Source organism: Lepidochelys olivacea, assembly GCF_965140295.1.
Source record: "Lepidochelys olivacea isolate rLepOli2 genome assembly, chromosome: 2".
Lineage (NCBI taxonomy): Eukaryota > Metazoa > Chordata > Testudines > Cheloniidae > Lepidochelys > Lepidochelys olivacea.
In genome coordinates this window covers 251,707,762-251,734,363 of record NC_140412.1, presented here as the reverse complement: position 1 = coordinate 251,734,363, position 26,602 = coordinate 251,707,762, and the positions used below count along the sequence as shown (strand labels likewise).

The 26,602-nt window shown below is 38.0% G+C and overlaps 2 protein-coding genes across 5 annotated transcripts in view; one reads left to right on the top strand and one right to left on the bottom strand.

Moving 5' to 3' along the window:
• Positions 1 to 10,864, top strand: part of RNF32 (ring finger protein 32) — a 68,678-nt gene extending 57,814 nt beyond the window's left edge. For all 3 annotated transcript variants that reach the window (XM_084620664.1, XM_084620666.1, XM_084620665.1), the window contains exons 9-10: positions 52 to 219; positions 682 to 10,864. In XM_084620664.1, coding sequence (XP_084476790.1) covers positions 52 to 219; positions 682 to 924 — 411 coding nt within the window. In that variant the 3' untranslated portion in view covers positions 925 to 10,864. The remainder of the gene's footprint in view (positions 1 to 51; positions 220 to 681) is intronic.
• Positions 10,865 to 10,981: 117 nt separating this feature from the next.
• The window catches only part of LMBR1 (limb development membrane protein 1), a gene marked incomplete at its 5' end in the record, with an annotated part of 146,839 nt that continues 131,218 nt past the window's right edge, over positions 10,982 to 26,602 (bottom strand). For both annotated transcript variants that reach the window (XM_084620662.1, XM_084620663.1), the window contains 7 exons: positions 10,982 to 11,543; positions 16,438 to 16,599; positions 22,397 to 22,463; positions 24,213 to 24,303; positions 24,539 to 24,612; positions 25,600 to 25,677; positions 25,912 to 25,988. In XM_084620662.1, coding sequence (XP_084476788.1) covers positions 11,458 to 11,543; positions 16,438 to 16,599; positions 22,397 to 22,463; positions 24,213 to 24,303; positions 24,539 to 24,612; positions 25,600 to 25,677; positions 25,912 to 25,988 — 635 coding nt within the window. In that variant the 3' untranslated portion in view covers positions 10,982 to 11,457. The remainder of the gene's footprint in view (positions 11,544 to 16,437; positions 16,600 to 22,396; positions 22,464 to 24,212; positions 24,304 to 24,538; positions 24,613 to 25,599; positions 25,678 to 25,911; positions 25,989 to 26,602) is intronic.

Below are 26,602 nucleotides of genomic sequence, written 5' to 3'. Positions count from 1 at the left end.
GGTAGCTGTTAATATTCTAACTGGAGGCTATTTTTTCCTCTTGTTCTTTAGTTTCAGGAGATCAGCAATCGGTTATTGAGTTCTTATGACACAAACATAGATGAGTTTTTTTCTGAAATTGATTCTTCTATAGCTGCAAGTCGAAATGTGCTTCAACAGTTGGAGGAAAAATTTGCCCCGTTAATAAGCGCAACTGAATGGGAGAAAATACAGATGCAGGTTGGTTTCGGAGCCAATTGGATGATGATCTCAATTCATTTTGCAACTATAGTCAGTGTCAAAGCAGGAAAGTTTTTTCCAGCATATCCTCCATCCAAAAAATTCCCTGGTATCATTTGTCAATCCACACGCTAAAACAATATCTGCAAACTTTTTTTTAAACAGTACAGTACCTTGAAGTTAAACATTTTGCTACAATAACTATTGTTTGGTTTATGATTACAAATAATTCCTCCTGTGTTCGATAAGAAGGAAAGTAATATTAAAGATATTTCAGAATTATCCTGATGTGAAGAGATACAGAACAGGTTTCAATAGATTAAATATTGAAGAACATACCACCAATTGTTACAAAATGCACTTTGAACCTTCTTGTTGTATAGGGTATTGCTGCTATGCATGCCTTCCAATGTTTAGTTATCAGTCTACAATAACTAATATATTTTCTTATTTTCCCCTCAGGCATTTCGGCAAGAGATATTTGACTGCCCTATTTGCATTATGCCACTGTGTCATATCACTCATCCTCCAAGTGTCTTCTCTGAGAACAGCAATAATCGGTATTCGCGCCAGACTGTTCTGCTCTCTTGTTCACATATGTTTCATCAGACTTGTCTTCAAGCATTTGAAGAGTTTTCCTTGGGAGAAAAACTTGTTTGTCCCTTATGTCGCTCTTGTTATCAAAAGAAAATTCTTGAATGTTGATATAAACATGTAAACAGTCCAGAATGAGCTACATAATAGAATTTTTAATTGGTTTAATGATAGATAGCCTCACAGGAGATTAGATCCTTGTCAGATCCAGTGTGAGAAAAAACACTTCTCTATGGATGCTGATGCTCACTAATAGAAATAAAAGTTAAATGGGCATTGTGCTATCATTTCTCTGACTTGTTGCTTTTCCTTGCTCTCCACAGTCTTACCTGTCTTCTACTCCCTTTGGTTTCCCTTATGTTCTGTTTTCCCTTCCTGGTCTTCTCCTTTCTTTAACCTCCTCCCTCTCAGAGGCACACTACCCTCTCCATCTCCTGCACATCCCAGGATCTCTTTTTCTTTTCCCTTTCCTTGAGAACTCTTCCCTTTGACTCCTTTCTTCATTCAGTGGATTCCATCTACATACTCCCCACAGGAGTTACTCATGTTGAACAACAAGAAAAGACAGATTCCCTTGATAGCAGCGCCCAGGCAGTTGGAAATACCACCGATGAGTGTGGAAGGAGATGCATTACTTCTTCAGCTCCTTTTAGTAGCTGAATGCAGCTGGGCTGGCTCCTCTCCTTTAATGGCTGGAAACCACGTTACAAGGTCAACTATAGGCAAATGGGAAGTACTGCAAAATAGCCCTACTGCAAATGTGGCTGAGTGGTCCCCATAAAGGAACAAATTGGTTCAGGAACTTGTCATGACAGTGGGACCAAGTAATATCGTCCAGGTTAGAAGAGACCAAAATGCATTTAAAACCTTTCAGTTGTGGACTGTTACCCTTGAACTTTGAGTTAAGGCCTAAAATCCCTTGATCAATGTCATGCACCCAGGAGAGCCTGAAAGCTAAACTTTTGTTAAAATGTTTCAGATGCTTTAGGAAACTATATGACTCACAATGCTGAAAATGCTTGCGGACTGCCCATATTTAAATTAGAATGGTTTTGTGTCAAAGATTACCGAAAAGTACTATTGATAGCCTGTGTATTTTTCCATTAACTAAAAACTAAAATTAGGATACAGGCATGTAAAAGGTACGGGTTTGCTTTTTGATGATTTTGCTACGTTTGTCTTTTGCTTTATTTCTGCTCCATGTTTTGGTCCAAAGGGTGTAACGCCTACAGAACCTATCGGGATCTCTGCTACCCCCCTATGATACTCTGAACTTGAACAAATGGCTTGTTAGAGGCTCTCAAGCTTTTTACACACATTAAGCCACCCTCCACAGTGAGGTGGAATGCATATTGTGACAAAGTTCCTCCTCAGCTTTGGTGGGTCCTGCACTTTTTGGCAGATTTGCTCACCTCAGAGGTTCACGGCAGCCCTCATTTTGGCCGTTTCTGCTAGAGGCTCAAATCTGCCATTCACTCAGCTAACCTCATCGCTGGCCAGCATGGAGGAAATGGAGAACAATCTCCACAGTCTCTGCTGTCCCACCTAGTGTGTCAGGGACAGGCCATATCCTTTTCCAATTTAGACCTTCCCTTCTGGTGTTGTCACAGACCAGGTCAACTCCTCCTGTGTCCAATCAGGAATTGGGGGAATGGGGGTTAACCCGGGCCCGCCCTCTACTCCGTGTTCCAGCCCAGGGCCCTGTGGATAGCAGCTGTCTATGTCTTCTGTATCAGCTGTGTGACAGCTACAACTCTATGAGCTACTTCCCCAGGGCCTCCCCCCAGCACCTTCTTTATCCTCACCACAGGATCTTCCTCCTGAAGCCTGATCACGCTTGTACTCCTCAGCTCTCCAGCAGCACGCCTTCTCACCCCCTGCTCCTTGCATGCCCCCCCGCTAACAGATGGGAGGTCCTTTTAAAACCAGGTGTCCTGATTAGTCTGCCTGCCATAACTGATTCTAGTATGTTCTTAATTGGCTCTGGGTGTCTTAATTAGCTTGCCTGTCTTAATTGGTTCTAGCAGGTTCCTGATTGCTCTAGTGCAGCCCCTGCTCTGGTCACTCAGGGAATAGAAAACTGTTCATCCAGTGGCCAGTATATTTACCTTCTACCAAACTCCTGTACCCCACTGGTCTGGGTCTGTCACAATATGTTACAGAGGAGTAAATTGTAAGGCATGCACAGACAATGGAGAAACATCTTACAAAGACTCAAAAGTCCATTGTTTATTTTTAATACAAATGTTGACCAAAAAAAGCACATTGTAAATCACAGTTTGACTTCATTGAAAACAGAGTTTAACAAAAATATTACTAAAAACACACAAATTGTGACATTTCAAATAAAGGGAAAAGATACTAAATCTACTCCTTTTCACTATTGCACTGTGACATTCAAACCATCTAAAAAGGCAGTTGTTTTCATATAGTTTTGTAACACTGCAAGGTAACCACAACTGAAAATTTTATGAAGTACACATTTTCTGATGACCTAAATTAAATTAACCTCAAGGATTTGGTGGGGAAGATGCATCTGCTACAGATTGGTAACAGATACTTTAGTGCTAAAAACATTTTTCAGACATATTTTGCTTCCAAGATATGAGAATGCCCACATACAAAAGTTTTTAGTTAACTAAGGCCTTGATACTGCAAAGAATTAAGCACTTGCCTAACTTCAGCATGTGAGTAGTTCCACTGAACTCAACAGGACTGCACATATGCTTAAAAGTTACGAATGCATAAATTTCTGCAAAGACAGACCTACACTGTTAATATTGGAATGAAAGAGCCTGAACCTGCATGAGGAAAAATGCCCACTAATTAGCTGAACCTGTATTAGACTTTTTTTGATCTGCCATTGCACCACCATTAGTGCATAGGTACGGTCTAATGCAGAAAAGGTGGTATTTTTATGATGTCATCTAACCCTCCTCAACGCATGCCTAGACAATAAAGTTATAAGAACGCTGGTGGCAGTCTGAGCCTTGGGTGTACTCCCACTCACGGCAGTGCAACCCCTGGGATTTTGCTTTTTTAAAAAAGCTTAGCATAGACAAGCCCACTGAGTTCAATGGGTGTTTTGCCTGAGTCGGGGAATCATTCTTACATATAGATAGAGGAATCTGAATACTCTGTATTTTTAGTTTGTGTATGTGTATTGCTGTATTGGTCACAGGCTACAATTTTAAATCCACAATCCTAACATATCTTCATTTTCCAAATTTCTATACCAATTGAAACCAGATAAGACAAAATATTTTAAGGTTACCTTTAAAAACTGGGCAATGGTTGAATTTTTTGTTCACAACTTTTTCATTGTACTTGAAACCAGAAGATTTTGTGTAACTTTTCTGAACTGGGAAAAGGCATTAGTGTTAGAAAACATGTTTCAGTTAGCAGGATGTTAAACAGAATTTTGCCCATAAGCTTTTTAGCATGACCATCTTATCCACACTAAAAGCAAGGTCATCATCTTTAACATCATGCTGTCTGAAATGTGTTAGTTTGTATGTTTTCTAAATTTTCTCCAATATGGACGAAGGCCAAACTACACACACGCAGCATCACTCGCTTTTTGGCTCCTAATGAGCAATTAAGGAAACACAACACAAAAGTACAGAATAAAACCCTTCATTTCTTGGTGCCATAGTATGTTTGGCTTGGGAATCACAACTGTAAAGAGCTGCTATATATTGATGTACCAACAGATTCATTTTTTATCTCCAGTGAGGTGAGGCATATTCATAAAAAAGGGGGCATATTAAGTGCCCAGTCTTTATTTTAATGGAATTCTGTGGTGACAACTGAATGACCAGACAGTACTGGTATTTCCAGAGTATCAATACTTGTACTAAGAAACCTTATATGGGACTACTGGGGGAGCAGACAGGCATTAAATAAAATCAAAGCTGATGTCCTGAGCTTTCATTCCTTGAAGCAAATAGAAGTGATGAGTGAATGGGGTAGGCAGGCTAAAGCCCTGATCATGAAGGAAACCTTATAATGACCTTTAAAAAGTTACTTTGTGTACAAATTACATTTAATGGAATAAATAGAAGAGCAGCATGTTGAAATAACTGGTACAAATATCTAGAAAGACAGCATAATTATGTATTATTTAAAAACGTTTGATATAGATACCCCCCAGATTTTACAAACTTCTCTGTAGACATCTGAACAGTTTTCAAAAATTGGGGTTTCATAACAAAGTTTTAATTTTGATCAGATACAACTTTTAGATAGCTCTCATCCAAGTATGTTGGGCTGAGATCATCAGCATTTACTTCTATTACATTTGTTAAAGGATTTCTCTTTTATTACTCTTCAGCCATTTTGCCAAACTGGAATCAACCTGTAGTGTACTTGAAACAATCAAAGATATTTTTGGTTTCAAATTTAAAGCTAACAAATATAAATCTGAATTATTAATAAAAGTGGCTAATAAAGTGGCTATTAGGAAAAGTCCATGAATGAACAATGAACTAGGCAAGCAATGGTTATACAGAATTTAAGATCCTATTTCACCTTTCCTATTTTTAATTAAAAAACAACTTTGCTACTAAAACTTGCAGCTATCCTTACACTTCATAGTTTACTTGTAATTGAAACCAAAGCTACTGTTCTCCTGTAAAATGCCTTGCAACCATAAGTAGATGGTTATTTTGTAACATTTTCTGCAATTCTATTTAACTGAAACATCTGTACATTATAAAGTTAAGGGCAACTTGTTGACACATACTATTTAATCAAAAATAAAGCTGAAAACTTATCTGTGGAAAAAGTACAGTAAGAGAGTCTTAAGTTAGTGGGATAGGAAAGTATTCTAGAAAACAATGGATTTCACGTTTAGACTTCCTGCTAATTAGCATAGGTGTAGTATGACTCTATATTTGGAGAAGCAGCTCCAGTCAGGCCAATGGGGCCTCGTGTGGGGGGAAAATTCTGCATGTGCCCGGGACTTGCAGTTTGGGGGGCTAATTAGTACCATTATACATCATACATCCGAGTTCTATTTAGATTAACTCATTCTGTTATTTCCCATCTTGTCTATCCAGGCAAAGGTGAAAATCTTATGTTTGAAGTACATATTGATGACAGTTTGAAGCCACTGAATGATAGTACCTACTGAAGTACATGAAAAGGAAAAGGGAGTCAAAATGTTAAGTTTTAAGAATGCAGGGACCAATCCAGAAGAAAGCATCATCTGATTCATAAGTTCCATGTACCTAATGGAAACGTGGGCTTCTGTTTCATGAAAACTCCGTTTTTAGAGGTCAACCAGTTAGAGGAAAAAAAACATTCACATTGTCATCACTGGTAATGCAGAAGGTACCAAAACCCTGTAAAAGTGTTTACAACTATTTTGTAACTTGGTGTCCTGAAGGTCAGGCTCAATACCAGTCCACCTCCCCACAGGATACTCTTTCCTACAAGTATACCAGGGTCCTCAACATTTTAATCCTAATGTGGAACATGTAAGAGTTTGTCTCATGGACAACGTGCCCTCTTGTTTACTACTACACAGACCACATCCCTCCCATTCATGACATCCCGGAGGAAAATACAGACTAGCGAGCACCATAGGACAAACCAGTTCCACATAGCGCACAGTTCAAAACCTCTAGATATCCTTTAGTAACTGCAGGGTCCTCAGCCTCAGTCAAGCCAAAGTCAAAGTCAGGAGTTGTGTGGCGGGGAGAAGGACAAACCAAAGACTATGACAAAAAGGGAGTTCCACAACTTCCTATATGCTGGAGTTGGAGATTTGTTTAAAAACAAAAAATGTGGGGAGGAGGCGGGGGGGCCGGATGTGGTGAGGGTTTCTCATAATTTGCTGCAAGCCAATGTATTCCAGGGCTATGGAGCCAGCATCAGAACACCATGGATGTCAGCTCTTTCCTCTGTGCATCCTTGCTGACTGTGATGCACTCAAAGCAAAGCTTGAAATAACTCAGTTAATATTCATCTACAAGAGAACATCAGCTCCTTTAAAAAAGCACTTTTCTGCCAGTGGCACATTTAATCAGTACTTATTTGATACCAGAGGTAGTCTGATTTATATGATACTCTAAGGCTAATGCCACATTTATTTTAGTATCTGTAAATGCTGGCCTTTTTGGACAAGAATATCCCTCAGAACATTATCAATGACTCTAAGACCTTATTTTGACATTTGAAAATGCCAGGGATCACAGTGTTAAAAGTATCTAATTTGTTTTTCTGAACAAGATGAAGTATATTTCTTTTTTTTTAATTAACTGTATTGTCCTAATTATGCATGTAAAATCACTTGAGGTGAATTATACTACTGTATGTTTTAAAAACAGCATGCTCTAGTTTCATCTGAGCATGTGTAAGATACAAGAGAAGATTCAGTGATACTCTTTGGGCTTAATACTTTGCAATAAGATGGGCTATTTAGAACACAATAGAAGCAAGACTGAATTGCCTAGAACAGATACATGCATTGCTTTCTGCAAAACTCTTGACAATTTGGGCTAAAGGGTATCATGTTATACTTATGAAATTCAAGGAAAAATAGTACAGATTGAGAGCAAGTGACCTTAAATCCTTATGTTTCTTTGGGAACAGGAAGGGCTAGGGTTATATTTTATGACTAAATGGTTTATTCTAGGTCCCCCAGAATACCGTCGCAAAGACATCAACCTAACATATGTGAACGCTGGCAGAGACTCATCCAGACAATCACATATTTGATATAAAAATTCATCTTGAAAACTTCACCTTCTATCCATTTCTCATGTGTACCGTGATGTAGATTCAGTAAATAAGGACTGCCTTACCCGTTTCTAATTTAGACAGCAGATTCTTCAGGGCAGGGACCACCTCTTCCCTGGTTTGCACAGCACTGCACACACAGGAGCACTCTATACTGTATCGGATTACAAGAGGCTTCGGGAGCATGGAGGATTAATACTCCCACAGCTCCAGTGGTTGGTGATACTGTTGAAGCTTTAATATGGTACTTCTGAACCAAAACACAAAATAATTTCTTGTTAAATTCTTTAATTTCTATGACACGAGAACAGTCAACTGTGTAAAAGATATTGGAGAAACAGGGCCAACAATAAACACCATTACAATCTGTAAACAAAGTTTCCTATGAATCCAAAAATTGTTACTTCTAAAGTAACATCATACCAATTTAATTTTCACCTTAAAAAGGTAAATACGGAAGATGTGCTTACACTTAAAAATCCCACCATATTACAACAATTCTGCCACTATGCATTGAATATTGTGCTACCAACACAGGAGAAAGCCAAGAGGTGGCTAACTTAAGACACTTAATTCACATACCACAAATCAGACCAAAAATGTATCTTGTTTATCAGACAGGAGCATCTCTGTGCTTTAGCCTCATAAAAAATTAGGCAGATGTTGATGTCACCAAGATCTGCTGTATACATCTGAAGGAGGTACAGACCACCTGACTACATGAGACAAAAAATTGGAAGTGCACTGTCAATATCCATTAATGACTTCTCCATTGCTTCTGTGTAAATGAATTTACCCTTCTGTGACTATAGGACCAATGTGTTATATTTACATTTGAAAGTAGCACTGTATCTGTAAAAAGTTTTGCATATAGAATGTCAGTTTCAGGACTTTTAATGTAGACAGTGTCACAATACAAAAAGTAGATATTAAACCACTGTCAGCAGCTACAGAAAGGTTGGACTTTCTCTGAAGATTAATCCACTATAAGAACCACACTGAACCTAAACTTTTGCCTTTCTTCCAGTATATAGTGTCTTTATTTAAGTACGCTTTTTAACCAATATATATCTGTGACTCTAAGATTCAAAGTACAACCCACTAGATGGAGTGCAATCAGTATGCTGCAGTGTTTGTTTTGGAAGAAAAAGAAATACTAAGACAAGGGGGAAAACACTCCAAGTCTTTCTTCTTTTTCTGCCTACATACTATAACTTGTATTCTTACTATTTGTGAACCTATCTACCGGAGCTTGCCTCCACACAACTCACTAGCCAAACACAATCCATTTTGGGGAATCATATATAAGCATGGTGAATTATTTGACTTTTTCTTAATTTCCTTGGATTCTTGACAGAACACATATGCCCTCAAAAAAAAAACAAAAAAAAAAAAAACAGTCCGTTTCTGCTGTGGACTCAATACTGAGAGAAGGATGAAGATCAAAATTAAGGCAGAAAGCATCCAGAGCTTGAGCAGAAATTTTTGCTTTTTGATCTTTATGCAGACAATTTCTTCTGGGAATCAGATCAAAAAATTCTTACTGAGGCAACTACCTTAAAGTCAGTGTTACAGAAAGCTGGAATATGTTTTATAAAATTAACTAACCCTATCATATGTCACAATTTACCACACTCCCAGTGGGGATATGGTACAATTATAGTCATATTATCATTTCCAAAGATAAAAAGTTGATAATTTATATTATCATTCTTTACACTTCTAATGCATAAGCCCATACACTCTCAACGGATACAAGGAGTCAATGCTTTTACTAATAAATCTTGTAATGTTTATAACGTGAATCCATTTTTTTAAAACTAATTTAGGTGTAGTTATCTGTTCTTGGTTGGAACTTTGCCTCAATGGAGAGAAAAATAATTTCTGCTGTCCAAAAACTCAAAAATAAATGTAAGCAACAGAAAAAGATGCTTGTAAGTCTCAATGAAAACTAGCAATTTTACTCTCTCAAAAATGGTACAACATACCCAAACCTAATAAGCAGTAGATATACCTCAGAAATTATTGCAACAGTATTCATATTATGCCCAATTTCCATTCAGAAAAGGCCACTTCAGGAAACCATTATTTTTGTGGCTGTTGCTTGGGGTTTGCTTGTGAAGCACTCCACTAAGCTCCCATCTCACTCATATTTCATTAAGCGTAGGTCCAGAACTCATACATTACTCAGGAAGAGAACAGATAAGAGATACTTGACATCAGAAGAGACTAACTTGTTTCAGAATCTTACTGGATATAAGCCCATTATCATGGTTTGATTGAGTGGAAGGGCTCAGACCTCAAGTGGACATATTTCAGTTTTACATAAATATGAAAGAAGAAACATTAAACTTACCAAAAAATGTTTTAGTAACCTTGCCTGATCTGTCTACAGAACACACATAGACATGCAATGGTCCTCCTTAGAGTCTTTATACTTCCTCTTTTCAAGTCAAGTGTTAGTGCAGCAGTGTTGGACAACAGGCAAAAGTATAAATATTTTAATATTGACCTGTGATTGTCACATACTACTTGTAGGACTTCTGATTCTATAGCAATGCTAAAGAAAATACCGAATTTCTCCTCATCAGTGCCATTCTGGGTCTAAGGGCTCAGAGCAGCTAAATCATGTTACATTGCAGAAAGCTTCATACTCACAAGAAAGATTGAACTGTAGGTTTTGCTGACAACTGACTGCATCATTTCTGTAAGCTTAGTATTCAACATATATTGTATACTACACACGCTATATAGTACTATATATGCAGATATAGTCCTATATAGTATATAAGAGAAACTAAAGACTTAAAGAGATTAGTGAAAAATAATGGCTTGCACCGAGCTATAAACATTCCTCTGTGTGTGTGTGTGTGTACACATATACGAGAGAAACTAAAGACTGAAGGGGTTAGTGAAAAACAGAGATTAGTGAAAGAGAGTGGCTTGCACCACTGAGCTACAATATACTGCACTATTATGACCAGGACTTAACTCAGAAAACCCTTAAGGAAACTGTGCAGCTGCAGATAACTAGACAAAGTCTATGCTACTTGTGTTGATACGTGTGTGCACACACAGAGTTCACAGAAGTTTATGTGCGTATATTTTGAAGGGCGACTGACCTCTATAGCATAACACTTACTGTAAGTTATAGTACTGTAAGAATTATAACAATAAGAGGCCAGCAGAGCTTTCTACAAAGCATACTGGGCTCAGATTTAACAGCAAAGTATGTTAGAATTTATCTTGTGTTCATTAGACTTGATAAGACACCTTACGATTACCACTGAAGAAAATTACCTTCTGTCATTTAAAACTAAGAATAAAAAGCCTACAATGCTGAGTCTGTAAGAGTGCTTCATGATGCCAAACCTTACATACAGCCTAGTGAATCCTGTATGAAAGTAACAGTGATCTCTCCGAATTACTTCAATTTTTTAATGAATTCTTAGTAGAAAAGAAGTGTGCCTTGCTGTTAAAGACACCTAAACATTCCTAATTAGAGTTATATTGGGCTTCAAATGTACCCTTTATTTCCAAGTCTCAGAGTTGTTCACCAGCATTATATTTATATCACAGAGGAGGTATTGTACAGTTAACATGGTAGTAGGGCATCATATCTAGAAACATGAGGCTCTGTCCAAAGAGGAATTAGTTATTTTTCTCGGCTTCCAGTCTTCAGGGCACCTCCTGCATAAACTGATGGGGAGTATACAAAATCAAATCAGAAATGGTAGAACCTGAAGTAGCTTGGTTTCTCAGAAATACACAGTGTGAAACATGAGAGAAGATTGGACCCAAAATTAACAAGTGAAATTAATACAAAGATATTTTGATGAAGATGACAGGAATGTCATGAGGTTGAAGTTTTCAGCTCTATTGATTGAAGATGATTGCTTCTCACAGTGTTTTCTGATGCCCATTTGCAGAAGGCTTTGTTGTCTCAGAGTCTCTTGCATTGTTCGACAGATGAAGTTTATCTAAACCTGCATAGGTAAGGTATTACACATAAGGTAAAATGCAATTTTCTGCTTTTCACATATATAGATATTTACAATGGAAAACTGCTAAAAGCACATTGTATTCAAACCAAATTGTGTTTGGATTTATTTTCCATATTTGCTTAAGGCCAAAATCAATCTTTTTCTCTGAGGCCCCTCTCGACATGCTCTAAAAACTCCAGGGCCTATTGGGAAGGAGGAGGGCAGGCCGGGGCAGGGGCCTTGCACATAGGCGTAGTGTGACTTCTATTTCGGGGGGGACAGGGGACAGCAATCCAGGGAGGGAGTGCCATCTCCAGCCCCTGACTCAACTCAGCAGGCTACTCGCCTGTCTGGGTTGGGGGAGGGGGCCGATGCAACCAAAAATTATAACTCAAAGGTGGGGGGCTTAGCTCAAAAAGTTTGAAAACATCTTAGGGTGCAGGAAGGGGGTAGCTCAGGATGCAGGGAGGAGGCAGTTATCAGCTGTGGGCAGGAAGGAGCAGCTCAGTAGCTAGGGACTGTGTGTTGGCAGGGCGTAGCTCAGAGTGCAGGGAGGTGGTAGCTAGAGGCTGTGTGTTGGCGGGGCATGGCTGTGGGTGCAGGGAAGGGGTAGCTGGGGCTGTATGCAGGCAGGGGGTAGCTCAGAGTGCAGGCAGGACATAGCTCAGAATGCAGGGAGGGGGGTAGCTAGGGGCTGTACGCCGGCAGGGGGTAGCTCAGGGTGCCGGCAGGGGGGTAGCTGGGCCTGTGTGCTCAGAGGGCTCCCCTGCAGTTCCTTTTCCCGGAGGGGTCTGCCAGCCACGGAGCCAGGTCTCCCCAACCAAGGTGGCTCTTACCGGATGTCTCTGCAAGAGCAAAGGGGGCTGGGACTCGGGAGCTAAGAAGCAGCTTTAATTTTGGGGGTACCAGCAGGAGAGGAGAGAACTCTGTGGCTGCCTGCTCCATGGCACCAGCCAGAGCACAGTTGCCCCGCACTGCCCGGTGTAATGGCAAAAACAGCAGCCGGCACCAACACCTACTGTGCCTGCTCAGTTCGGGTGAGCAGGCTCAGTACAACCTAGATAGGAAATTCTGCCAGGGAGCTGTTTGCCACTACATCGGCTCTGGCTTCCTGCCTCCGACCTGGCCAGGGGTCAGGGACAGGAGGGGGAGAGGTGGTATAGATTTGCCCCCCGGGTTCTTGCGCTGCAATTGAGGGGGGGGAAGGGTGGCAATGCCCTCCATGTCCACAACTCTGCACTTGGGCTTAGGGCTTCTGCCTCACAGGGAGCACCAGGGCTCCCCGTTTCAGCCCCGCGGGGTGTGCAAGGGATCGTGGCTTCAGCCCTGTTCCTCCTAGGAGTCCTGGCTTCAGCACTGCGGGGGTGCTGGGGATTGGGGCTTCAGCCCCGTGCCTCCCAGCTTGAGTTCTGCGGGGGCCGCCGAAAATCAGGATCTGGGTTTCAGCCACGGGGCCCCCTTGAAAGGGCTTGCCGACCCCCGGTTGAGAACCATTGCTCTAGTTCAAACAGGAATTACTTCAGGGAAGTCCTCAGGCCTGTGTCACACAGCAAGTCAGACTACATGATCACAACCTTCTGGTTTTATAATCTATGAACATTTTCAAAAACAGGAGCCTACAATTAAGCTCTTAAATCTGCACTTTAAACAATTAAGGATGGGTTTTCAAAAGTATTTCAGTGCACAAGTTCCATGGGTACTTTTAAAAATACTACCCTTAGTGGTCTAAATATGGACTTTGGAACCTAAAGTTCAGGTCTTTTTTTAAAAATTGAATTCTAAGGGCACAAAATGAATATCCCATCTTAGAACTTCCCCACTCTTGGATCCTCATTCCCTACCCAAAGTCACAACTATTCCCCTAGCAATCAAAAACAATGACATATAAAATAGGATACTCAAGGCACTGAACAAGGTGAACTCAAAGATCCTCTTTTCATGACAAGTCCCTATCTAATGAACAGGGAGATCAAACCAAACAGATAAACAAGAAATTAACAGCAGTGTATCACGTCTATCAAGAACAACTAAGACGAAGCTTTCTTGAATACATATTCCTAGCACAAGATCTACTGATGAATCATAGAAAGATAGAACTGAAAGGATCTTGAGAAGTCATCAATTCCAGTCCCCATTGCTGTGGCACGACCAAGTAAGCCTAGACCATCCCAGACAGGCGTTTGTCCAACCTGTTTTTAAAAACCTCTAATGATGGGGATTCCACAATCTTCCTTGAAAGCCTATTGCAGAGCTTAACTACCTCTATAGTTACAAAGTTTTCCTAATATGTAACCTATATTGCCCTTGCTGCAGATTAAGACCATTACTTTTTGTCCTGCTTTCAGGAGACATGGAGAACAATTGCGCACCATTGTCCTGATAACAGCCCTTAACATATTTGAAGACTTATCAAATTCCCCCCTTAAGTCATCTTTTCTCAAGGCTAAACACATAGGCGCCGACTCTATGGGTACTCAGGGGCTGGAGAAAAATTAGCGGGTGCTCGTCCGCAATTCATACTAATGGAAGTCTGTATAATATATCAGATTGTCACATATTACCTACATGTGTGTGCACACAAACAAAAAACATGTACAAACCAACTAGTGAAGTGTTAAGATTTTATATTTAAGCAATTACACAATCATAAAATGTGACAGGTAAGACTGAACCAAAAAAAACTTCTTTCCATCCCTTTGTAATGCATACATATAACAATACCGGCAATGTGTTCACAGATTCTTTCTAGATTACAACACAAAAAAATATGAGCACAAAGGAAGATTACTGACTAAGAATCCATGGTTCTTCGAACACATTGACAGGATAGATCCACATTCTAAGGAGCACTTATATTTTCTTGCTATAGTCACAACTCTCTGGGAAGAAGTGACCACTGGAGTCTCAGGCACTCACCTTCACAGCACTGAGTGTTCAGACCCAAGATTATAAGAAACAGCAGTCTAAATCTCACTACTGGATCTTTCAACTTAATCAAATTCCATTCAAGAGCCTGAAGAAGTTGGTACAGTTGGTGAGGAGTGTGTACCTAGACAAAAGCGGCAAAGAGACCGGTGGCACCTTATAGACTAACAGACGTATTGGAGCATGAGCTTTCGTGGGTGAATACCCACTTTGTCGGATGCATGTAGTGGAAATTTCCAGAGGCAGGTATAAATATGCAAGCAAGAATCAGGCTAGGGATAACGAGTTAGTTCAATCAGGGAGGATGAGGCCCTCTTCTAGCAGTTGAGGTGTGAACACCAAGGGAGGAGAAACTGCTTTTGTAGTTGGCGAGCCATTCACCGTATCTAGGCAGTCAACCTACATAACGCAAGCTCTCTCCCTTGAATATTTACAGCACAAAGCCCCACACTTGTGAGATTAAGTAGCAGCAAAATCCGTTAAAGGAGGTGGCTCTCATGAGAGCTAGTTAAATAAAGATAGCAGAACTGTTCTTCTGAACTGATCACAAGTCATGGAAACCAAGTCAAGAGAATTAACATACTGTAATCTGAATTCTGGGCAGTTGTCCTACATATCGCAATGAGAGAAACATTTGAAAAAACATACTGCAGAAATGGTCTTGGATCTGTAGAATGTGTTTTAAGACTTTTAGATACTTGCAAATTCTTAGCAAGCACGCATACACAATTTGATCCATTTAGACCAGCTGAGTAGAAATTGTACCCCCATTAGGCTTGTCTTCAATAGATTTATGTAAAGGTTTAATTCTCTGTATATAGTAGCTAAAAACTACTAAGCTATGCAGTCTAACATTTCTTGATAGTAAGCAAAGCTTAGGAAAGAACATTACTGGGAAGTTAAAAAACTGTTTTAGGTAAAAGTCAGAAGTCAACTTTAGTTAGGAATGCAGGTTGTCGGCACAGCACTATCATATTCTTTCGGGAAGAGCCTAGTTATTCATAGCCCTCCATCAGCCAGAGTACAAAGGGATAGAGTATGGGGTCAATACAACTGCATCTTTTATGACCATAGGGCTGAATGTTCCTTTCTGTGAGGCAGCATGTGAATACCACCCAACTACTTTTGAGATGGATCTGACTTGGGATTGTGCACACCAGGAACTCCACAGACTGGTTCCATCCTGGCAATACTCTGAAAACTGAAGATATCATAATATACAGGAATGCAGAATTAAGGTTGTGTGCTCATTCTTAGCTTGCACATTTCCTCAGAAGATTAGTTAACTCTGTAAACTTAACTCTGTTAACTTGTAGAATTTCCAATTGTTTTATTTCTTTATGTTAATGACTGATTCCTAGGATTCAGACCTTTTTATCTTTATGATAAACTGTTTAAACAAAAAGTACTGCTAAAGTCATTGATAAATAACTTATGATTTTTCTTTTTCTTTGTTAATGTTAGGATTACTTTTCTGAAATTATAAATAAAAGATGAAAATATTACTGATACAGAATTCAATTCCCTTCTGGGAGAGACCAAGCCTGGAACGTTTCAGCCTAAAACGTGATTTTTTTTAATAAGTTATGAGTGAATGAAGAAAGATATTACAACAAACTTTTCTGCAGCCGTAACTATACTGGGTGTGACTGAGCACTTGCTCTAAAATACATGCATTCACAAACACCCTGAAGGTACAGCAGTAATGAAGATAATTCAAACGTTAGCCAGAAGGTATAGTGTGGTGCAGGGATAGGGGAGAAATGTTTATGTGAGAAAAACAACTCTTTTGCAATGGCAAATAGGTTCTATTACAACTCAGACTGTCTACAGGCACATCCATTTGGTTAGCTTACGAGCAAGAATTAGCTGAAATACGTTTGTAGGGACTTGGGAAACTTTATGATGAAAAGGGGCAAGAAAAAAAAGATGTAGATGTTAAAATAAAGGGCAAATGCCTTTACCATATTACCTAATGCTTTGAAGAGCTCTTCCCGCACAGCAGAGGTGAACTTTCTGACCAGACATAGAGTTGTCACGATAGCAAAGAGCAAATTGTACGATAACACAATGTAGAAATTTCCCAGCCAGTTAAACCTTCCAAAGTCTCCAAGCAGATCAAATCTGGTAATTCCTGTTAAAGTTACATTTTTGAACATTTAAAAAGAGATAATATTTAAAAATATTCTTGAAAATATAGGTTTCAGAGTAGCAGCCGTGTTAGTCTGTATTCGCAAAAAGAAAAGGAGTAATTGTGGCACCTTAAATTTGTTAGTCTCTAAGGTGCCACAAGTACTCCTTTTCTTTTTATGAAAATATAGGAGATTGACATATCTAACTCTAGTACTTGGTGCTGTATTAAAGAAAAATACACTAAAAATCCCTATGATTGATAAATGGATGTACAGTCAAAGATGCAAAACCAACCATTTTTGAAGGTCATGTGGGTCTCGTTTTACTACCATAGAGTTGCTAGCCATACTATAACTATAACAAAATACCTTAGGTGACTCGGATAAAACGTGTGTCTTGAAATAACAATGTTATAAATTCAAGATGAAGAAGTCCTTCCCCAATTTCAATAAATATAATTTTGAAAATTAACTATCTTAAATCAATCATCATAAAAGCCATTTTGTTTTATGGAAGCCTGGCGTCAGGCTTCCATAAAATTCTTACTTGTATCAAAAAATGACGGAAAGAATTTGTGTGCCTTTCACAAAAGACAACACTAATTAAGATTTAGCTGCTTTTACACACACACACACACACACACACGCCTCGTTTAGTTCTGAAACTTGCTGCTTTTTCCATGACATGAGAATGTTTAGCATTACTTATTCGGAAAAGTATATGTAATGTAAGAAACAGCAGAATAGCACATCACTAGAAAAGCATAGTTTTGGCTGCATTAACTGTAAATTACATTATTTTTCTGTATACTGATTTTTTATTACACTACTTTTTTCAGATATCTGTTTGCAGCAGTAAGTGCCCTGTCAAGAGAGGCACAAAACCACATGGTACAGTAAACATTAGGGCTGCATACATGCTTTGCAGATCCACTGTTTTGGAATCAAGTATTAAGACTTCCTCTCCTAGTACAATTCCTCTCCTAGTGCCAGTGCTGCAGTCAGATAGGAGTCACACGGGAGGAGGAAATGAGTGAAGCTCACAATCCGGACGGCTCCCAGGTAGACCTCAGGCTCCAACTCACATGCCAGGGTAGCAAACTCTAGGGGCTAACAAGCTCCGAGTGCATACTGAAGAAGCAGAAAAGGAAACAGGAAGCTTTCCAAATCCATGTTGTGTCAGGTCTAACACAAGTCAGTTCCAAGAAGGCAGTCTTGCCAAAGACGACCACATCAAGACAGACTGCAAAGGTGTAGGGTGTTGAGGCAATGCCCAAAACAATCTCCCCCTTGGACTCACTCCAAGGAGTCCTCCTGTGGTGATTTATTCTCAGAACTCAGTCTTACCTCTGAATAAGGTGAAGGGAAAGAGTATTCACTGGCCTCAACATCAAAATGTGGAAAACACAACCTCCAGACACCAAGCTTCCCTTGAAAACTCAACCAACCCTCAGATCTGAGATTCTTGGGAACAGGTTTTGAACAACAACTCAATTCCAAAAAGGTTACAGACTTGGAAAGACTGTGCTGTTCAGGCACCTGCAGTGCTTTGTCCAGTGATAAGTGATGACACTTCAACTCCATCTCTTTCTAAGGTCAAGGGGAAAGAGCTGCACAAGCCATGCATCTCATTGTACAGAGATCCTGGCCCAGAGCTGCACAAACCATGTGCCTCATTGTACAGTGACCCTGGCCCAGAGACTCTAGGATGGTCCATGACACATCATGGCATTAAAAAACATGCACCACTTGAAACATCTGCATCAGCCATCTTATCTAGCCAGAAAAGGAGCAGCTAACGACTGGGATCAGCTTGAGTATTTAAGGAGAACACAAAGGGTACAAGATCACAAGAAAGAAAGATTATAGAGCAAAAAGGTGGGGACTAAGGAAAGAGCCCTAAGTGATAATGGAGAAAGGATTGAAGTTGCCCAGGACAATGAAAAGGAAAGGGCAAAGAGATAGGTGAACAAAGAATACAGATTCATAAGCACACAAGGAGAAGGAATTGACTGACAGTCAAAATCAGCAAGCAGATCAAGAAAGATAAATACAGAGAAGATGCTTTTAGACTTGACCATGAAGTTGAGATTGACCTTAAACGCAGTTTCAATGGAATGGAGAGGGTGGAAGTCAGACTGCAGGGCATACAAGAGGGTTTGAAAGAGAAACTCAAGGCAGGAAACAAGGCTCACTCCAGAAACCTGAAGTAAGAGGTGGGAAAAGGAAATGGTGCATTAGTTGGATATTTAAGTGGGGTCAAAGCAGGGTTTTTTTTGCAAAATACAAGAGTGACTCTTGAAGAGGAAGGGATTGCGAGGACAGTTGGTCTTCAAAAGAAAAGGTATCACTGGAAGACAAATCAGAGGGACAGAGTGCCATGTCTCAATGACAGCAGGTGCATAAAAGTGATTATAACCTATATTTCTTGACAATCTTCAATACATATATATTTTAATATGCTTATCTGGAAAATCAGCCTTTATGCAAGTTGATTTTTTTTATTGCCTTATCTATTTAAAAAAGCATGTATACAGCCCTTTCAGGGGGAAAAACATCCAATGAGACTACACTATAAGAGTCTATTGTAGTACCATAAGTATAAACATAAAAAGTATTAGTAACAAAATATTCTGTGGACATTTTAAAATTCAGAATGTATGTTTAAAACTTAAGAATTCTAAAAATACAGCATTAAGTAAACACACAACTTCAGTTTTAATTTCAAATCAATACTTATGATAAAATCCTAGAGAAAAAGAATGCTGGAAAACAGTAATTTTATGACATAAAACTCAATTTTGTTTGTAGCTCTAAATTCCTATCTTAACTACTCTGCTCCCTAGTTCATTTCACAATGGTAAATGATATGGTGCGGACAATCAAGCACTTGCCAATCAGGAGCAGTAAAAGAAAGGCTGAAAAGGCCTGAAAAACTAGGTTTTTCATTTTTACTTTTTGTTGTTAAAAATCCCCCCAAATCCTTGAATATGGCAGTAAAGAGTTGACAATGTTAGTTAGAATGCTAAAATACATGTAACAATTCTCTATACTTCATCTTAAATTCAAAGACTGGATTAAAAAAAGTTAAAACGTGAAATACTTGATAACTTTCCCCAGTTTGCCTTTCCCATAATGCTGAAATCCTACTTTTTCTTTATAGTCTAGAAACTTGCTTTTTTAATACTGTGAAAAGACTATGAATCTGTTTAACATATTTATTTCTTTTCATCTATTCAGTGCCACTAGGCATAACATGTAATGCAATGCATGTTGATATTTTGCAAAGCACCACATGACTCACTGTACTCTAATACACTCTATTAATCCTGTTTGGACAGCTGTGTCTGTGCATTTGTTAGCTGTGTTTTAATTGTTCCATTTTCTTATTTATCTCTATGGCAAACTATCCAGGAATTTCATGTGTTAAGTTGTTTTTTTTTAAGTGAGTTTTGCCATTAATTTGTTTTCTATGTAACAGTTGCACCCTGCATGTACACTTTCCTCAATACAATTATCTTGTATTAATACCAACTGTTAATCTTAATTACAGTGCATAACCAATGATTTTGACAAACAAAAATGGTAAATGCCATAAAAATTAGTAGCACAATACAAATGCCATAATTCTATTTTTAAACATTGCTATTTGAACACTGTGTTGGTCTAGATGTTAAAAAGTGGTTTAATTTCTCAGATCATTATCATATTTGCTCTTGATTTTAAGATTTGAAATCTTTAATTATTAGATTTATTATTTTGATTTTTTGTGAAATTTAGAATGTCAATATATAAATGTACACTTTTGTGATATTAAACATGGATTTTTTTTATTTTATTTTATTTTGAAAGGTGAGAGCTTTGGGTTAAAATACCATCCTTCAAACAATTTATTGTTTCACACACACAGTCCTGGAATGTCACTGAATATTAATGGGACCCAGTGCAGAAACAGACTTGTGAGTGCCTGTTTGGACCCTTTAAAATGGGATTCTTCATAAGAAGACTGTATACAATATGCCATGTAGTTATTAGATTAGTTTATTGGGAAATCTCAATTGTTTTTAATGTAATGGCACTTTAGTTAAGTAGTTGTTGTTTGTTTTTGCAACTAAAAGCTTGCGTACACTGCCCTGCAGTTCGGACTACAGTGATGGGAACTGCAGCGCATACTAGCATGCTGCACTATACCTCCCCCATGTGGACGCTGTGGGCACAAACTAAAAGGTACCTCATTCACATTGACCGAGTCCTGAAGGGGAGTTACAGCACAGCCCACTAGCATGTGCCACCCTTCACACCCCATAGTCTGAACTGTGGGGCCAAGGAGATGGAGTCTAAATGGAACAGAAGTTAGATGTTTTCAAATCTGAACGTCTGAAGTTAAACTCCTATACTCATATTTAAACACCAAAAGTGTAAGTGGCCTGATTTTTGGAAGCAGCCAACACTTACAAATCTCAGTGAATTTCACAGAAGGTGCAAGTGCTCTGCATCACCGAAAATCAGATGACTTATTTAAACGCTGCCATACGACTTTACAAGCCTATATTTAGGCACTTAGGCCTGAGTCTGAAAGGTTGAACATTTAAATGCATTTCAAATACAAGGGGGCTCTCTCTTTAATCTGTTGCACCAGTTTTCCAGGACAGGTATAGATGACAATTTTAAACAGAAATAAAGGTGTCTTCCCCCCACCAATATTCCAAAGTTTAGCTTTTAACATATGAACCTAGAGGGGCAAGGACGATATGCAGAATTATTTTAACAAAAACAATAGACTGGTTTTCTATTACTATAAAAGAAAGCTAAATACATGAAGTGTGTTTAACACTTCATAAACCTTTATGCTCAAGGCGTTAACTTGCTGCTTCATCCATAGATAGCTTGCTGTGCCATCCACTTACGACATCTATATGAACTCAGATGAAATTCACACTTTTACAGAAGACAAAAACCAATTTTAAGATAGACATGATATAACTGTGCATGCCTTTCAAAAGTTTTCAAATCTATTTTCTTTTTATTGTCTGCAAGTTTACCTTCAAGAACAATAGTATTCTTTAGTTTCTATGAAAAACTAAGCCATCTATGGTATTAATACAAGTAAAGCAAGAAAAAATAGTCTAAGAGGACTAAAGCCCTTTAAAAAGATATTCCTTAAATCCAAATTTTAAATGAAACCATGATCTTCTGATTAACATCTGAAAAAGTAGTGTATTTTCTAGAAAATACTTTGCCTCTTAACAAAATGTGTGATCCTGCTATTTATATGTAGGCTTGGGAGGATTACATTTTTACTGGTAAACGTTGGTAAACATAAATTTCACCATACACACTACAAATACAAAGAAAAAACATTTCTATAAATAATAACAGAAATGTACACAGATTTATTAGGGTTTGATTTAAGAATATTTATTTTGTATATTTTGATGTAATGTGGACAATTTGTGTTTTAACGGTTATAAAACTTTAACTTTTTTAATCTTAACATCTATTATCATTAAATACTTGTTGTCTGACTCCCTTCAATCTCTTGCAACTGTGAAAATTTAAAATAAATAAAAATTGAAAAAAAAATGTGTATACATTTGATTTCAGCAAAGACTGTCAAAGTAAAACTATGAAGTAATTTAGCTCCTGAGAAACACCATGGAAATTATTTTAATATATATCCAAAGTGTGACTTTTCCTGGATCATTTCATTTAAATGCCTGCATCAAAACATTATGAAAACATACAACACAGTAAAAATACTTTGCTGTTATGATACTGAAATATTTGTATTAAACTTACCCAGTGTTCTTGACATCACAGGCAAAGCAGAGCTGAGCACTAAGATTGACACACAGTTTCCAATTATCTGTTTTGAACAAGAACACCCCCATCAAAATAGGTTTTTTGCTGAAAGAAATAGGGCAACTGAGCTCTGACAAAAAACAGTTTCTAAAAGCTACATTCTGTGAATTAGACTTGAAAATATAATTTTATTTTAGATTATGTAAAGTTAATTTGTTCTTGCTTCTGCTAGATATCTCCAGTAAGTGTCATTCACAAAATTTTTACTTCCAATGACAATAGACAAGGTCAGATATTTATTAAAACCAGCAGAGAAGCAAATAAGCAAACATGTAATGCTACATTTTAATCTTTAAACATGCTCACCAAAGGCTTTCATCAAAAATGGTGACTGCATCATTTAAAGCAACTATTATTCATGTAAAAATTTAGGCCCCAATCCTGCAAATACTTTATGTGCTTACTGTTATGCACATGAATCATTCCATTGACTTTGTGATGACTTGTGTCTAAAGTTAAGCATGTTTTAACTGCTTGCAGGATTAGAGCCTAATTATAAAAAGGATAGAAAACAAAATTCAGAGTAACAGCCGTGTTAGTCTGTATTCGCAAAAAGAAAAGGAGTACTTGTGACACCTTAGAGACTAACCAATTTATCTGAGCATAAGCTTTCGTGAGCTACAGCTCACTTCATCGGATGCATACCAAATAAATTGGTTAGTCTCTAATGTGCCACAAGTACTCCTTTTCTTTTTTAGAAGACAAAATGTTTCCTTTCCGCTGAGTTTTGTTGGTAAATTGAAACAAACAGTACAAAGAAACAATCTAACAGCACAGCAATATTAGATTTGTGTGCAGTTTTACTGAAACTGAACTTATGTTTCTATTTCCTGAAAACAGTTTGTTCAGCTCTGGTTCTATAACAATTAACAAGTAAATAAAATATCTGTTAAAGATACAAAAGTTCCTACCTTGCTATTTACTTATATTTTTGTTTTTTATCTAAACTATTCTTAATATACTATAAATGAAAACTGAGCAGACATTATGAACATTTCAACACACACACTTATTTATTAGAGATGTTCTTATGCCTTCACATATTTTCCCACTTCCAAGAATTCTTGGCAAGATTAAAGCAATACGCTATATTTGAGAAGAAATTTCTTATACACTGAATATTTAATTAAATCCAAACCCTGCCTCCTGCTTATTGATGCCCTTCCCCTTGTCAGCTTGTGGGAATATTTTGTCAGAAACCTATGCATGTGTCTCAGCATTAGGTAACAGCATTTGTTATTCTGAAACCAATGCCAAACTGTGGAAAGTCAAACTAGACTCAGACTGCAAAATGTTGCTGAATAGAACTCCTCAGTCTTACTTTAATTACTCAAATTTGAATTACTTTGTATTACTTGTAGCAACCAAGTTCTTCAGATTTCAAACAAGCTCCCTGAAGTACAGTTAGCACAATCAAAGTTACTCATTAGCAATACGTTTCCTTTTGGGGGGGGGAAGAGTCCTTTCACTAGCTTTTCTATAGCTAGTTAACAAGCTCTGCTATTCCAGGCTTTTTACAAATGAATGGATGCCATCCAAACTAAACAGAGCACATCCTTTTTCCCACTCATTCAGCATTTTGAAAATCTTCCAGTTTGTGTTTACGCAGCTTACAAACAAATACTGATCACTGCAAATGAGCCATTCAGGGCAATTACTAACGAAAAGAGCCAGTTTGTCTTGGGTGGAAAAAAAAAAAAGTAAGAAAGAAAAAGGGGGTTAGGGGACATCACTACCTCAGACTTTACCTTACCTTTGTCATAGTTGTGTCATCCTTCCTGGGAGTGAAATTTCCAAAAAAGCGAAGGCTATAGAAGCCGACGACAGAGGATACCATAAGATAGCTGTGAGAATCAAGGAAAAAAGAACCTCCAAGGAATGCAAATTTCACTCAAGTTCTCAGCAGTCTCCTAAAAGTCTTAAGAACCAAAGAAAAAACAAAAACACTTCGAGTGCTTGAGAAGGACTGACCTGTCCCTTTCTTCTTTCTAGGCAAATGTCTTAGTAAATTACCAATGTCCCAGAAAACTAGACAGAATACTTGTTAACAGACAGAATTCTTACTTAAAGAAAGGATACAAAATCAAAATGATTTCAAGTGCTGCTCCCACAAAACCAAAAGTGGATAGGGAGGCATTTCCTATTCCAGGCTCCTACAAGGAGAAAAATACTTTGCATATTTTAATGAGATACGAGTATTAAGTGTTCAAAAAGTTAACTTTTGTCCCTACCAAAACTATAAACTCCTTAGATGAAAGGTGCTATTATAGATTAAAAGTATCACTGTAAAATAAAATATTTTACTGGTACAACTCTAAATTCAGGGTCATCTCAATTTATTTAGGCTCATATGCTTTGGGATTACATTAGCTAGAATTCAAATTTAAGTACACCGTTTTAATAAGATGGGAAAACAATTAGATTTCCAGCATTGTGATTTACATATGTAACACATCTATACCCCATATTATATTTTATGGATATCCCCACTCCCTAAAGCCAGGCTCTTTTTACTGTATGTAATGTTAACAACAGAACATCAGCTTCTACTAAATGACTTTATATAGCTGCGCAACTACAAGACCTGACTGTATGCATACAGGAAAAAAAAGCATTAACCACCAGCAAAAAAACAAAAACAAAAACAAGTCACAATTAATGCTAACAATGAGCTCTCCGTTATTTTCTTGAGATAAAAGTATTTTTAAAAGGGTAAAATGTGTGTTTCATGTGCAAAAAAGATATGAAAACAGAAGGAAAATGGGCAGGGTTGTTGTACAGGTTTTTAATAAATTATTTTCCTATTAAAATCTATTACTATTGTACCATTTAAAAATACAAAACACCAAAAAGAAAAGATACGAGCCTCAGGTTTCTGATGACATTCCATTTACCCGTGTTTTTCTTCCCTATTAGTGGGCTTGATTCTGCTGAGAGGTCAATGAGATTACTCATTTTAATAAGGTTATACATGTGTTTAAGTGTTTGGAGGACTGAACCCAGAGTATTCATCTCACGTGTGAAATACAGAGTTATTAAAGCCATCAACATGCAGTCTCTCACTAGAATTTTTAGAAGAAAGTCTTCTGAACATATCCCTGAAGTTTTCAAAATAATAAAGGAAAGGAAGTTTACTTTACCCCTGATCCCTTTGGCATTGCAGTCTCATCAATCAACAGGCAAAGAATGTTGCAGGCAACTAAGAGGACTGAGATGGACTATAAAGAAGAAGTAGAGACATTCTGTCAATTCTGAAGGTTCACATTTAAACAATGTTTAAGGTTACGTAATCTGGTGAAGATAAAACATGGATATATTTGTGAAGAAAATTTGAGGAGGGAAACAAACAGATTTCATATGGTTTAACATATACATTACTAAAAATTATTAAAATTAGCCCCCAGGTAACTGAGAAGCCTCTACATACTGGAAAAAGATAGTGAAATTCTTACTGTCTCAATGAGCAGCAGTATCATAACAGCTGGATACACTAAATTCCTCTCCCACGCAGAAGCTTTTTTCCGCCGCTCTTTTCATAGGGGAAAAAGGAAACTTAGTACCATAATCTGAGTAGTCTTAAAATTGTCATTTTTATAGATTCATGTTCTAATTGTAGGTAACCTTCTAAAACAACTGTAGCCAAAAGGGGTAGGTACCAATCAATTGACAGAATATTTACATCAGAGCATAACACAGAGCAGTACAAAACCAGGATGTCAAAATCATCAAGAAGCCCCATTAAAGGAAGCCGATGGAGCTCCTGTAGGTCACGTTTTATTTTGATCTATGTCTAATGCTTACAGTTGCACATCAACGTAAGCTGTCAAATTGTACTGGTGTTTCTCTAGTATGGTTTGCAAATTTTTATTTTGTACTGCACACCTCGTCACATACTTGAAACTTACATTATTCCCTCACGCCCTTTTGGATAGGTCTATGCTCCAGCAGGGTTCTGTAAGGGTAGCGTTACAGTAAATGCCGGGATATTACAAGGAGCATAAGCTGTGTATGTAGATCTTCATAGGACCCAAAAAGAAAAAGGTATTACAGTAAGGCCCTACTTGAATCGCAGGATGATCTTCAAATAATTGCAGCTGACAAAACATGGAAAATCGCAGAAAAGTAATAATGGACCTTTATTAA